Source organism: Dendronephthya gigantea, unplaced genomic scaffold (genome assembly GCF_004324835.1).
Source record: "Dendronephthya gigantea isolate DGI-Jeju-01 unplaced genomic scaffold, DenGig_1.0 000089F, whole genome shotgun sequence".
Taxonomy (NCBI): domain Eukaryota; kingdom Metazoa; phylum Cnidaria; class Anthozoa; order Malacalcyonacea; family Nephtheidae; genus Dendronephthya; species Dendronephthya gigantea.
The window spans coordinates 377015-392441 of record NW_021163099.1 but is presented as its reverse complement, the minus strand read 5'-3'; the positions used below and the strand labels follow the sequence as shown (position 1 = coordinate 392441).

The following is a 15427-nucleotide window of genomic DNA, read 5'->3' as shown; positions in this document are numbered from 1 at the left end:
AGAGAGTTACACATTCACGTAAAAAGAAGTTACGATAGACGATACAATTCGCAGGCACAAATAGACAAGATGAAGTAATTCACCGTTTTTCACAGATAATTCCGAACACGATTGGGCAATGCAAATTTCGCAAATTGAACCGGTTGATAATATTAAAAACAAGACTGCACTGGCGTTAATTCCGGCACACGTGCCATGCAGTCTTCTGAACATAAACAATACAGTTCATATTCGCATTTAGATGCCTTGCGAACCTACATGTTCGATCGCCTCTCTCCGAATTGTTCAAAAATGTAAATAAACCGCATGATACATTCGCTTTGTCTCACACTTTGCCTTTGGAATTCGCGCTCATATAGTTATATTAAATCTTCAATCCTGTGCAAACTAGGACGTGTCAACGCGCCCATACACGACCACATAATCTTGTTAAAAGGCGAAATAGCAGCGATATTATTAAAATAGTACCAGAATCTACATGTATTAAATATATTCGTACCCCAATTCAATCTAAACTTAATCGAACAGCATGAAATTAAAAGAACGGTTTATTTGTCCCTCTTGGAGGAGTTGCCGTATCATGCGAGCGAAATCGCGCATCGGAAAATTAGCCAAAGCTGTGCACCGCAACTCTTAGCCGGATAAGATTGGGACGTAGATAAAATACGGTCACATACACATTTCAAATACTAGTATATTTCGCGCCATTACAGACTTGCGACGACGAAAAAAAAAAACCGGGGGCGGGGCGGGAGTAATTACTTGATGATAGTACATTTTAAACCCAAGCATTTTCCCGTCCTTGAATATATATACATATACATATACATAAAAAAAACATTCGCGTGTCCGAATCGCCTATCCAAATAGGCTACCAGAGCGAAATGCCAGAAATAAAGCTTTTCATGCAGCATCTATTGTAACTTTATTTTATTCACTTAAAAATACCACGCATGCGCTTAATAACACATATAAATTGTCTAATGATATACTCTAAACTGTCAGAGAAATAATCACATGGTTTCTGCATGTTTTTTGTGTAGAGCGCAGTGGCGTAGCCAGCCCGACAATTTAGTCATGCTATGCTAATATTTTGGTGTTCATTAACTGTGAAAACAATGAATTTCTAAAGAAATGAATAATGATAATAACGTAAAATTTGCATAGTATGACTAAATCTTCAGGCTGGCTACGCCACTGGTAGAGCGAATGGAAATTAGGGAATAGGAAATAAAGTCAGACAAAGTTTCTGTATGGGAACGCGAGACTGACAAAATATAATCTCGAACTGTGTTATTGATACATAGTGTTATGCGCAAAAATTACTAGAATATTTTGAGGCATCAACATATCTATTGACATGCGACACTCCATGCAGGGCCGATTTTTTACAATCCAGTTAGCTGAACCATATATAGATGAATTTATAGTGTAAATCTAGAAATCAATTTGAACAGTTTGTTGCAGCAACTTTCCCTGACTTGATAGAGATTTTTTTCTAAAATCTTAAAACAATAGCTATATACAGGCATTTTATTATTAGCGCTTTATATGCTCTTCCTATACTTCCTAATCATCTTGCAACTAAATTTTTCTCCTACTCAAAGTAATTTATTGCTAATTAAACACATAATACATGTACAGCCAAGTTGAAGTAAAATTTTATGGTTTCCTTGCGAACACCCCGCCAGGAAAGAAAAGGACGGGGTTCTTGTGAAACTGGATATCAACAAAGCCATGTTTGGTGAGCAGCTCTTTACATTCTTTTTCTGTTCGATACCTGTCATGGCCATTCTGGTGTATCGAGAGCACCAACATGCCGTAAATCATGGCCTGCCAAGGTCCTCGTTTGTCGTTATCAAGCATTATTACACCAATCAAAAAACCTCCACCTTCAAAAATGAGTAGAAAAAAGTGTTGAGAAAATGGGCTGAAAGACACTTGCATTGCATGCATGATCACGAGTGCTGACCTGGAGATCACGTTCACTTATTTAAAATAGCTGCGTATAGAAAGAAGGGTCCATCTAAAAATTTCTGCCATATTAATGGGACCAAGCGGAGCCCTCCCTACAGCCTTAAACATGAATTAGGTTACAATTACAAGTGTTATAACAATATTTACAAATACTGCAAATTTTGTGTTGCCAAACTTCATGAGATCAAATCAACCTCTTCGGAGGGCAAAACAATCTCTTCGAAGATCAAATCAATCTCTATGGACCTTGATTATTCCTTGCATGCGCATTCGTAGTAAAAGTAGAAAATTACTAAAGCTGAAATAAAATGTAATGTGGAAAATGCAACTCTCAAAGGTTGGCAATATTATAGTCGTTTTGAAATTGACAATTCTAGTTATCTATCAGTAAATTGATCTTTCAATACCTGAAGGAAGACTGTTGTATATTTTCTTTACCAGAAAATCTATTTTCTCCACACTCCAATCATTAATGAGAGTGACCAAGCTATACAAATCGGCTGGAGGTAGTTTAAAAAAATCGCAAAAATCTCCAGCCACAAACGTGACATTATCTCTGTTCAGGCACTCTTCCAGAGACGGTCTGAAATGATCAGACACGTTGACAACAGTTGGCAGATCAAAAACTATCGACTTCATATTCGGGTAGGTGTTCACAGCAGCGTAGGATAACGCCCCACCTGCACCTACAAACCTGCATTTACAAAATACAAATACTATCGATAAAAAAATAACGTAAAATTGAAACATCTTCTGGAAACTGAATGTAATTTTGTTAAAACGTCAACAACCCGCATTAGTAATTCTAAATGATCGAAACACAAAACATCAATAATACAAAATTGAAAAAAATCAATCTACAGTCCTGCGCATATGAGGCCTGAAAAATGACCTCCAATCGCTGCTTCAACTTCCGCCATTTTTGCTAATTAATTACTTCTGCATTGGCATTTAAAGAGCTGACTGAAATAATCGAGCATGTACGCGATCTACGACGTCACGTAACCGGAGCTCGATGCACAATAATTTGGTTCAGTAGGCTAGACCTTTCAGCGTTTATACTGACCTTCCCGCGGCGCGCCATGCTCTCTGAGATCGCATGAAGACAAGGACGATTTGCGTGCTTTCAAGGAAACCCTTATATTCATGCTAAACTAAATCACTCCTAAACACAGCACCGGCAAAACTCAAAATCTTAACTTGGATAGTCAGGTAATGCATTGCGCGGATGAGAAAGGTGAAAGGAGCACTTGGCTTCATGAAAACAAACCTCCGAGATCACAAAGATGGTTGAATGCAGAAAAGTCGAACGGGCCAAGGACTGAGCTCATTGACATTTTCATACGGCAACCCATCCCTTCTACAAATTCGATTGTTTTTTCTTTGTTGTCAAACAAATTGGTGAAACATTCATCTTCTATATAAGGAAACACCAAATGCTCTCTCCCACTGCCATTTCCCTTCCTTCACTGTGTGCTCGAAATTGGCAACCAGCTTTGAGATGGTTTTTGCTTCGACAATGGCGTATCCATACACCGATTCCGGACTTTTAGGAAGAAGATATCGCTTCGTTTGTTCGGAGTTTGAATAGAGAGCATTTTCTACTTCACCGTTTGGTATTTCTTTCACCAAAAGATCTACGCTCGTGCAATTGTCAAGTAAAACCGTCGTCGCAGTCTCGTCTAAAATCAAGTCTCTCGCCGTCTGACGAGCCGTTCGTCCCCCGTCTTTCGTTTCCAAATATTCAAATATTCCATGATTCAGGGCTGCAAACAACCCGTACGATGCTCGATATCCACAAATGAGGTTGAGAACGTGATAGTTGCTGCATGCAGAGGCTATTTTGTACGCCATATTTGAATATATATATGTATTTTTTTATATACGATGTGTCCTCATTGTTTTATGCCATAGGCATAGCGAATATTTGAATATTGCCCAGCATTTAACGATATTCGACTGCCCCTAAAGGCGGATTTCCATTCAGTGCAAAACGTCTAGCGATCGACTTTTGAAGATCGCTTTATTTTGAAATACAAACAGTCGAGCGGAACTAAAGGGTCGGCGTTAGATCATATCGAACTATATATAAATTTTGCAATAACGGAAGTATAATAACAGAAGTCTTTCATGAAGTCTTTCTAGAGCTGGTTCATAAAAATGATAAAATAAAAATGGCGATGAATGATGATACATTTATACATTTATAAATGTACACGAAAGTGTAAATGTACTTATGTAATAGTATCTCTGGCTTTACCATAATTACGGTTAGGGTTAGGGTTATTGAAAATTTTATGACGTCATGTACGTTAGTTCAATATGATCTAACGCCGACCGAACTAAAGGCGGATTTCCATTCAGTGCAAAATGTCTGGCGATCGACTTTTGAAGATCGCTTTATTTTGAAAAACAAACAGTCGAGCGGAACTAAAGGCGGATTTTAATTCAGTGCAACATGTCGCGCGCCGATTTTATGCGATCGCATTCTTTTGAAATGTGTTCATTCAAGCTCTTCTGATGGGATTAGTTCCGCTAGACTGTTTGTTAAGGCCGCGAGATTTAATGGGGCCGTCTATGGTAGAATGTGACAATTTTTTAAAGCATTACGTAGTATCATTTTTGATGTTTTATCGATAGAAAAGTTTTAATACAAATTCTGCAATATGCGATTTTTTAAAAAGATAAATAACGTTATTTTCAATTTAAAGGAAATTATTTGGACGCTTAATTTGCATTTAACTATATATATCAAGATTTAAGGAGCCATTTTAATAGCTTGATGAGTTGTGTTTGCTGGTCTAACGATCTTCCTAACGTTGATCATATCACTAATCATTTTTCAATGTAACAACGGCGGCAAGAGTTTATATTATATATTGCCATAGCAAAACTATAGTGTGCCGAAAGTTCCGTCGTTATTGTTCACCTTAATGAATGCATGGTTTAATTATAATCGCGAAAGTATGTTCCAAAATCTGAGTAATACGCCATCAGACCATTCATTCCAGGGTACTTAGCTCAAGTGAGGTACATTAGGACGCAGAACTCTCGTCTCAGTTCACCTAGTGGGATGATCGGTTCCTGGATAGATCGTGAATAAACACGAAAAAAACACCAAATGAATAAATACCTAAGCTGCTGTTTTGATCTGAAGTTGTTGTGCGAGGTCTTGATGTATAAATATCTTCGGACGATCCTCGAGTTTGAAACAGCTGTAAGATTTTCTTGTCATCGTCCCTACAAACACGGAAGTCACTTCCTTAAATGAATCACATTTTGGTTTTGATCATTTTGTTATATTAAAAATATTATTTAAAAATCAGAAAGTGTAATATAAAAGTAATTCGCAGGCGGATATTGACGAGATAAAGTAATGTTTTTCACAGATAATTCCGAACACGATTGGGCAATGCAAATGCAATTCTCGCATATTGAGCCAGTTGATAATATTAAAAATTTCTGGATGATAGTAATTTTAAAACCCTGGTATTTTCCCCGCCCTTGAAAACCATTCGCGTGTCGGAATATTTCAGAATCCGGTTAGCGTAACCATATAATTTTTATAGAGCTTATAGTGTAAATCTAGAAATCAATTTGATCAGTTCGTAGCAGCACCCTTCCCTGACTCGATTGAAATTTTATTCAAAACAATAGCTATAATTATAGGTATTTTATTATTAGCGTTTAATATGTTCTTCGCCCTATATTTCCTAATCATCTTGCAACTAAATGCTACTCCTACTCAAAATTAACTCATTGCTATACATTTACAGACAAGTTAAGGTAAAAGCTTATGGTTTCCTTGCAAATACTCCACCAGGAAAGAAAAGGACCGGGTTCTTGTGAAACTGGACATCAACGAAGCCATGTTTCGTGAGCAGCTCTTTACACTCTTTTTCCGATCGATACCTGTCATTGCCATTCTCGTGCGACGAGTGTCAACATGCCGAAAGTCATGGCCTGCCAGGGTCCTCGTTTGTCGTTATCAAGCATTATTACACCAATCAACAAACCTCCACCTTCAAAAATGAGTAGAAAAAAAGTTGAGAAAATGGGCTAGAAGACACTTGCATTGCATGATGACGAGTGCTGACCTGGAGATCAGTTCACTTGTTTGCTTGAGGAGCCCTCACTATAGCCTTAAACATGAATTGGATTACAATTACAAATGTTAAATACTGTAAATTTTGCGTGTGGCCAAATTTCATGAGATCGAATCAACCTCTTCGCAGGGCAAATCAACCTCTTCGCAGGGCAAATCAACCTCTTCGTACGGCTATTCAATCTTTTCGGAGTTTAAATCAATCTTTTTGGACCCTAATTACTCTCTGTATTTCCATTCCTAGCGAAAGTAGAAAATTGCTAAAACTGAAAGGAAATGTAATGTGGAAAATGCAACTCTCAAAGGTTGGCATAATTATAATAAGTATACAAAAATTACTAATTAATGCAAAATTGCGAACTTCGCACGAAGATACATTTAACAAATTTCAGCATTTTGCCAGTCAACTTTTTATCATTACAACTTTTTAAGTTCAATATCTAAATCAAATTATGTCTAAATCTAAATCTAAATCGATAACGCCATGGAACATGAATATGCCTGGCTAGTCTATGTTACCACCCATGGAGGTTGATTCGATCTCATGTCATTGGCCATTTACGTTAAAGTGAATTTTATAAAGAATAAAAGCATGATAATTCGATCATGTGGGTACAGGTAAGAGTCGTGTTGAAATTGACGATTCTATCTATTAGTAAATTCACTTTTCAATACCTGAAGGAAGACTGTTGTATATTTTGTTTACAAGAAAATCTATTTTCTCCACACTCCAATCATTAATGATCTGGACCAAGCTATACAAATCGGCAGAAGGTAGTTCATCTTTGAAGAAATCCCCAGCCACAAACGTGACATTGTCTCTGTTTGGACACTCTTCCAGAGACGGTCTGAAATGATCAGACAGGCTGACAACAGCTGGCAGATCAAAAACTGTCGACTTCATATTTGGGTAGGCGTTCACAGCAGCGTAGGATAACGCCCCACCTGCACCTATGCATTTACAAAATACAAATACAATTAAAAAAATGAACCTAAAATTGAAACATCTTCTGGAAACATTTCATTGAAGGTAATTTTTTGAAAACGTCGACAATCCGTACTCGTAATTTTAAATAATCGAAACACAAAATCAATCTACAGTCCTGCGCATACGAGGCCAGAAAGATGACCTGCAATCACTTCTCCAATTTCCACCATTTTGGACTAATTATATACTTTTGCATTGGCGTTTACAGAGCTGACTGCAATAATCGCGCACGTACGCGATCGAGAACGTCACGTAACCGGAGCTCGATTAGAAGAGACAGAAGTATGAATGGACCCAAAGTTGGAGGTGTGTCTATCAGCATGTCCGTACCAATTATAAACTATAAAATTCGAGATGATTAAATTGATAGGTAGATTCACTTCAAAACCTAGTTTTGGAAATTAAAAAACCAAGATCTAAACCCATATTAATTTGTACCTGGTACAGAGTACAGACCCCCTGATTCACTAGTTAGTCATTTTTCATAATTGGAACAAATGATAGGTTCTTTTGATGCTGAAAATTTGGAATAATATTGTCTGTTTGGTGATCTAAATGTTGACGCAATCTTTCGACGCAATCAACGCAATTGACCTGCCAACGACCCCCAAAATATCATGAACTGAGAATTAAAAAGCCTTATTGAGCTAAATGGTACGGTAATTAACAAGACAAAATTCTGTTAATTCTGTCAAAAACCTTAGGAGTACATATCGATGGTCATTTTGCCTGGTCAGTGCATATCGATAAGTTTTGTAAAAAGATATATAGACAAAAAAGTATTATAACTTATATCCCAATGAGTACGGTTGTCTAGATCTACTGTACACTAATCCAATTTATATATCCAACCTCATTTTGACTGTTGCTGCTCGGTCTGGGACGAACTTGGTGAAATGCTAACCAATAAACTACAAAAACTACAGAATCGAGCAGTTAGAGTCATTACGAGAACTAGCTATGACAGTATGACACTAATGCAGGTACGTACATTACTCGATACCCTACAGCTGGATTGCCTCTTATTGAGACGAAAAAAAATTAAAAATTAACATTCGGTTTAAAACTCTAAAAGGTAACACTCCTAGCTGTCTACAGAGATCGACTCGCAGCTCAGATTACGTTAGAATTGAATTCTGAAATGAAGTTGAATCTCCCTAAACCACGTACTAATTAATACGAAGTTTTCATGATAGCGGAGCATTGTCGTGGAACAGCCTTCCCGAAAATATACGAACATTACGATCATTTTCTCAGTTTCGGAAGGCTGTAAAATAATACAATAATGCTTAAACTGGACTTCCACACGGCAATCTTGTAAATCAGGGAAATTTTAACCTTTGTAATATAATGTAATTATACTTATAAGTAATCATGCTTCGTTAATATTCTTGTAATTTGTTATACTGAAGATTTTACTGTGTTTTAAATATAGTGTGCGGCAGCCAGAGGAGAAAGCTTTCGAGCTGGTTGCCGCAATGTGAAAGTTTAGTAAGCAGATTTGGTATTTCGGTTAAAAAAAGAAGAAGAGCTAGATATAAATTATTTGAACGATCATACATTGATAAACAACTCATTATAATAACAAGATTACTCTTGACTGAAAAGTAGAAATTTCTTGTATTCCTTTTTAAACGATATGAAAGGCAATAATTTCAAGTATACAGGCATTGTTTTCCATAATTGAGCTGCAAAAAACTTGAATGAAAATTTTCCATAGTTTGTTCGTAGAGCAGGCAAATAGTAATTTTTTTCAAGTGCATAATCTTGTAAAGTAAAAATGAATGTTAGAAACAGGTACCAGCCATTCTGAAAACAGATCTGGAATTTCATGACCTCTACTCCTTATTTGACTTATAAATAAAGCTGTTTTTAATTTAATTAGATTATCAAATTTCAAAATCCTAAGTAATTTATAATATGGACTCAGATCCTCCCGACCACTTACAAAAAATATACACCTAATACATTTGTTACCCTTTGAAGATAACCGTTTTAGCAATTAGTTTTGTAAGTAGTCCCCCAACTCATTAAGCCATAATTCAGATACGGATAAATAAGAGTATAATAAAGATTAATTAACATCTGTATATTAAGATAAGAACGTAATCGAAATAAAATTCCTATATTCTTAGCTATTCTATTGTTAACAGTATAATTTGATTATGCCATTGAAGATGCTCGTCAATACAGACACCAAGATATTTTATACAACTTGTTTGGATAATATTAGGAATGTAAATTAAATTACTTGATTTTGAAGCTATTATCATATAATTTGTTTTCTTAAAATTAATTGAAAGTTTATTTGCTGAACAATACTGGTATACATTATATAATTCATTTATAACATTTTGTAGTGTATTAGAGCTTTTTGATGAGTAAAATATATTAGTATCATCAGTGAATATTCTAAATTGGAGTATTTCAGAAGAATTAGACAAGTCATTTATATAGAGAAGAAAGAGCAGTGGGGCCAGTGGGCCAAGGGTTGACCCTTGTGGAATACCACATATTACTGTTAATATTATCTAACTTAGCATTTCTCATCTGCACAAATTAAACTCTATTAGTTAAATAGCTATAAAACCATTGAAGGGGTAATCCTTTTATTCCATACTTCCATAGTTTTTTCAATAATATATCATGGTTACAGTATCAAATGCTTTCGAAAAGTCTAAAAATTCCACATGTATATAGTTTATTGTCTATTGCTGTTCCCTTTGTTGCATATTGGTTACAATTATAACCTTAATACTTTCACCCCTGCTCAGGATATGATTATGTGATACCTTTAGTATAAGTCTCTCGTTATTTTCCTATATTGACGCTAATTGCAAGTAAGCTGTTCCGTGGGGGCATTCCTTGTTAATTTTGTAAAGATGGGGTCAAGAAAACGAAGATGGTACGTTTTCAATTTATGTAACTTACAAATAAAAATATATATTTTTTAAGATTCCTTCAAAACACGGTTTTATTTTTCTCAGCCTAAAATATACTAATGATGTTATATATAAGTATAGGTTTCAATAAAATGCCTTGAATAATAAATGGCAAACAATTTTTAAATTTGGTCACAATTGTGATCATCATAAACCTGAATTTCTGTATTATTACTCGGGTAGCCGACTGTAGGTTTCGCGATCATTATTATTACTTTTTTTTCGTGTTGCAGACTTAGTCTTCCGCGCGGACAGTCGCGTATTTACAGAGTATCAATATAGCTCAGTTTCAGTGCACGCGGTATTTACCAGCTACATAGCGCAAGTTAACGCCTACTGGGCGTCTTGTTTTTGGTAATAAAATACTAATTATCAGTATTGCTACTTTTTATGTAACAAATTAGCTATTTTTATATACTTTTTGAATGCTTCTTTAAGTCCTTGACAATTCATTTAGATGTTCTGTGGAAAATGTACAAAACCTTGACCAAAATGAGGAGCATTCCCTCGGGAAGTGAGGATGACCGATTTGACAGTGATGACTACTAGCTCGGAATTTGAACCTGGTGATCATGATCTTTTTACAGGTGGAGACAATCATTTACAAATTGAATTTGCAGAAGGTGAAGATGAACAATATGTTATTGATGATGACCATAATGACATCAACAAATGAATCTGACAATGAATCATCTACTGATGAAGCATTTCATGCGACTATTAATAAGAGAAAAAAGAAAACAACTGATAAAAAAATGAAAAAAACAAAGAGGAAAGTATCGAAGTGGGAAATGCGGATTTAAATTATCCTGGTGAGCTGCCAACTAATGTACTCCAGGCTAAAGAAAGAACTAAAGACCTAAAATCAGCATTGGATTTATTTTTTGCAATGTTTAGGAGAGAAACACTTGAACTATTGACCTTAGAGAGTAACAGGTACCGAATCCAGATGAATAAAACAAGAATGGCTCCCCATCACACAGGATGAAATACAGGAACTTATTGGAATAATATTCTACATGTCTGTCGCTCATTTGCCTGGTACGAGAGATTATTGGTCTGAAGCTATGCAACAAAATTTTGTGGTTGAAATAATGCCTGTGAATCGCTTTGAACAAATACTCTCAGTATTACATGTTAATGACAATGAGTTGCAAGTGACAAATGACCAACCTTGATATGACCGACTACACAAAATTCGCCCCCTTACCAAAATTCTACAGAAAAATTTTGCTAATTGTGCTAAGGAAGAAAATCATATGGCTGTTGAAGAACAAATTGTGTCTTTCAAAGGGAGACATTCTCTGAAAGTTTATATGAAAAACAAACCAAAAAAATGGGGTTACAAGATTTGGGCATTAGCTGGGCAATCAGGTTATATTCACAAAAATTACGTACATCAGTGAGGACAACACAGTGCAATCATGTGTGAATGAAGTTGACCCAGCCATTGGCAATAGTGGTGCAGTTGTTCTCAACTTGGTCAAAGATATATGCCAAGGAGTACACATCTATTTTGATAATTATTTTTCCTCTCGCGAGCTGTTACTTTAGGTAAAACATAGAGGGTATGATGCACTTGCACAATTCGTGGAAATCGAAATGGAAATTGTCCGAGAGATGGGCAGGGAACATCAACATGGACTTTCTTCTCAGCACTGTTTTGGCGGAAAAGATGAATGGGCATAACCGAGCATTTATTCGAAGCTAAATTGACAACAGTGTTATCATACCAAGAGGCAACAACAATTCCATCACTGGACTTGTAATTATAGGAGCCTCTACCCTCGCTTTCTTCAACTCTTTTTTGGTCTTCATAGTAAAATCTTACAACAAGAGCATGGGAGGTGTTGATCTCTGTGATATGATGCTTTCATTTTACTGGAATACAATGAAAAGCCACACAGTGCAATCACCTCCTTGATCTGTGCTGTGTCAATGCATGGACACTTCAAAACCATGTTGTTGGCTCGACCAAGTTCTACTTTGAATGCATGCTGATCACTATTGTCACCAAAAAAACCTCCCCACGGGTAAATATTTGATACTGATATTTCAACTTTTGGATATCCTTTTTCAATATAATTGATTGTGCAAAAGTTCTCAAAGATTCAGGAACTCTTAAGATTCATGCAACAAAGGGTTGTCTGTATTTTCAAGAATAGCTTGTTCTGTAGAATACCTATCTCTTTCTTAATCCAAATTGAGATTGATATAAAATATTTTGTTTCTCAATAAATAACAACAGCTGATTATAAATTATACGTTCAAAAATCTAACTAAATGGGGATAAAGTTGATATTGGTCTAAAATTTCCAGCTTCAGTCATAATTCCACCCTTATAAACTGGGGTTATCTTTGAAATTTTCAGTCTGTCAGGGACAATGCCAGTCATAATGGATTCATTATATGATAGTGCAAATGGTATTGCAAGAGGTTGATAAGCCAATCTTACCAATTTGTTAGGAGGCTTTATTGGGGTTAAGTTGAGAGAAAAGTATAGATACATCTGCTGTGCTTCTAATGACATAACAAAACTAGAAGAAGGTGATTTCTTAATATATGACGTTGGGTCAATATTAGTATTCTCAAAAAGTTCAGCTAATATAATGACCCAATGCTAATATAATGACCCAATGCTAATATAATGACCCAATGCTAATAAAATGTTCATTAAATTGATTTGATATGTCGTCTTGTTTAGTAAATGTTTTCCAATTTCTAAGTACTAATCTAGTTGGAGGTGTTTGCCATTTTGTCTGTCTTTTAATCAATGCAGTAATAAGTTTCCACGTTTGTTCAAATTATTCTTATACTTTTGAAAATAATTAATATAATATATATCGATCTTTTGCTTTCTTTTTTAACCTGCTCAGAAATTAACATACTGTTTATATATACTGTTGTACTAATAATGGTTGTTCGCTTAAAAAATTAGTACAATACATTTTTTTCTTTTATTGATTTTAATAATCCATCAGAGATATCCATGGTTTAGATATTTGATCATTTTAGATTTAGAGGCAAGCTTTTAAGGGGCATGCTTATCAATAATACATTTTAAAGTATCTATCACTTTTTCTGTTTTTTTTTGCAAATCTATAACTGGTGAAAGTACAAAAGAGCAGATATCACCCAAATAAGCTTCATTATTAAATTTTTTACAGTCACGAAAATATACCTTTTCTTTATTCCTATAAGGACCTGGGAGTAAGACACACAGAAGATCTGCAAATTATCATGCAGATATATCAGCAGTAATCTTAATAGTACATTATCTGTATAGAAGATGAATTTCTTTAATTAAATTAAATTAATTAATGTTGCAGTGACAAGTCACTCAAGTTGCTTTTGTTATTAGTGGAAGAAAGTTATTACTGTAGATCACATTAAGATACTCTTCAGTTTGACTATGCTCCTCACAATTAAGAAGATTAATATTTAAATTACCTAAAATATATGTATTAGATCAGAAGTAAGCATGTTCATGATTGCTTCAAGTTCCTCTATATCTATAAAGACAGCTAAGCTAGATGTAGGGTGTCAATAAATGCAGCCAATCATTAAATTAGGCTTGTTGGTACAACTATATCTATTTCGACCCAGCAAGACTCTATACTAGAGGCATATTACTTCAAGTCAGGTCTTAAAATGGCATTTAAATTCTTACTAACATGAATGCTTGCACCCCCAGCATTAGTATAAGGGAGTCATGATGAAAGAAATTATAATTAATTAAGTCAATATTATTTACAGACTTAGATTAATTCAACTTAGTCTCAGATATAGCAATATTATATCAATAGATTTATTTAATGTATCTAAAAGTTCATTCAGTATAGTGGAAGATTATTTTGCAAGCTTCTAATATTACCGTACAGTGCATAAAACTCGTTTGTTTATTGCATTAATCAAGAAGTTCATTAAGTTGGCAAGGACTACAGTAGGAGTCCATATCATCAAATTTATTACGATTAATTACTTAGTATATCATAAATATCTTTACTGCGGTCCAATCCATAGCAAATCATAATCAGACATTTTTGTATAAATATTTTAATAGTTAATTTATCATTTATCAAAATAAAATTTAAACACACAAACAGACAGACAGACAGACAGACAGACAGACAGACAGGCAGGCAGGCAGGCAGGCAGGCAGGCAGGCAGGCAGACAGACAGACAGACAGACAGACAGACAGACAGACAGACAGACAGACAGACAGACAGACAGACAGACAGACAGACAGACAGACAAACCAACAGACAACTTATCTGTTAGTACTGGCTATAATTGTAACGTTTATATTCTTTATTTAACGTTTATAAGGAAACGTTTATATTCTTGCTAAACTAAATCACAGCGCCGTCAAACTCAAAATGTCAAGTTGGATAATCAGGTCATTCATTCCGCGCATAAAAAGGTGAAAGGAACTTAGCTTCATGCAAATTAACAAACCTCCGAGATCACAATGATGGTTGAATTCAGAAAAGTCGAACGGGCCAAGGACTGAGCTGATTGACATGTTCATACGGCAACCCATCCCTTCTACAAATTCGATCATTTTTTCTTTGTTGTTAAACAAATTGGTGTAACATTCATCTTCTAAGGAAACACCAAATGCTCTCTCCCACTGCCATTTCCCTTCCTTCACTGTGTGCTCAAAATTGGAAACCAGCTTTGACATGGTTTTTGCTTCGACGATGGCGTATTCATACAACGATTCCGGACTTTTAGGAAGAAGATATCGCTTCGTTTGTTCTGAGTTTGAATAGAGAGCATTTTCTACTTCACCGTTTGGTATTTCTTTCACCAAAAGATCTACGCTCGTGCAATTGTCAAGTAAGACCGTCGTGGCAGTCTCGTCTAAAATCAAATCCCTCGCTGTCTGACGAGCCGTTCGTCCCCCGTCTTTCGTTTCCAAATATTGAAATATTCCATGATTCAGGGCTGCAAACAACCCGTACGATGCTCGATATCCACCAATGAGGTTGAGAACGTGAGAGTTGCTGCATGCAGAGGCTATTGTGAACGCCATATTTAAGCCGGTGCGAAGGAACTACTTCCGCCCGGAGATTTTTAAAATTACGCCCGGGAATCGGGAATGCAAATGCGAAATCAGGACGAAATGAAAGTTGTCCGCACTGTTGTCCGCCATTTTGTTTGCACAGCTATCTTGGATGTTTACTTTCGTATATTACGCATGCGCTGTTAAGACAATCCATAAGCAGATAGCTTTCATTTTGCCGCACGCGGAAAGATTTTGGCACGCGAGGCAGAAATTATCAAACATGCTAGATATTTGGCGTATTAAAGTGGCACGAATGACCAAAGTCGCCGGAAAAGTCGCCCGCACACGAGAGCGACTGCCTTACGTAAATGACCACGAATGACTTTTTGCTAAGCACATAACT

General features: G+C 35.8%; 1 protein-coding gene across 3 annotated transcripts; it reads right to left on the bottom strand.

Moving 5' to 3' along the window:
- Positions 1–1644: 1644 nt before the first annotated feature.
- On the bottom strand, positions 1645–15147 carry LOC114533355 (acetylserotonin O-methyltransferase-like). Of its 3 annotated transcripts, XM_028554866.1 has the most exons (4): positions 14472–15147; positions 6758–7033; positions 6075–6119; positions 5910–5999 (listed from the first exon to the last, which is right to left on the bottom strand). In XM_028554866.1, the coding sequence occupies exons 1-3, from the start codon at positions 15049–15051 to the stop codon at positions 6082–6084; spliced, it is 894 nt and encodes a 297-aa protein (XP_028410667.1). In that variant the 5' UTR covers positions 15052–15147; the 3' UTR covers positions 5910–5999; positions 6075–6081. The 3 variants fall into 3 exon arrangements, with proteins under 3 accessions (XP_028410665.1, XP_028410666.1, XP_028410667.1); XM_028554864.1 differs by lacking the exons at positions 5910–5999; positions 6075–6119 and adding an exon at positions 1645–1892; XM_028554865.1 differs by lacking the exon at positions 6075–6119 and having other exon boundaries at positions 5296–5999.
- Between the last annotated feature and the right edge of the window lie 280 nt (positions 15148–15427).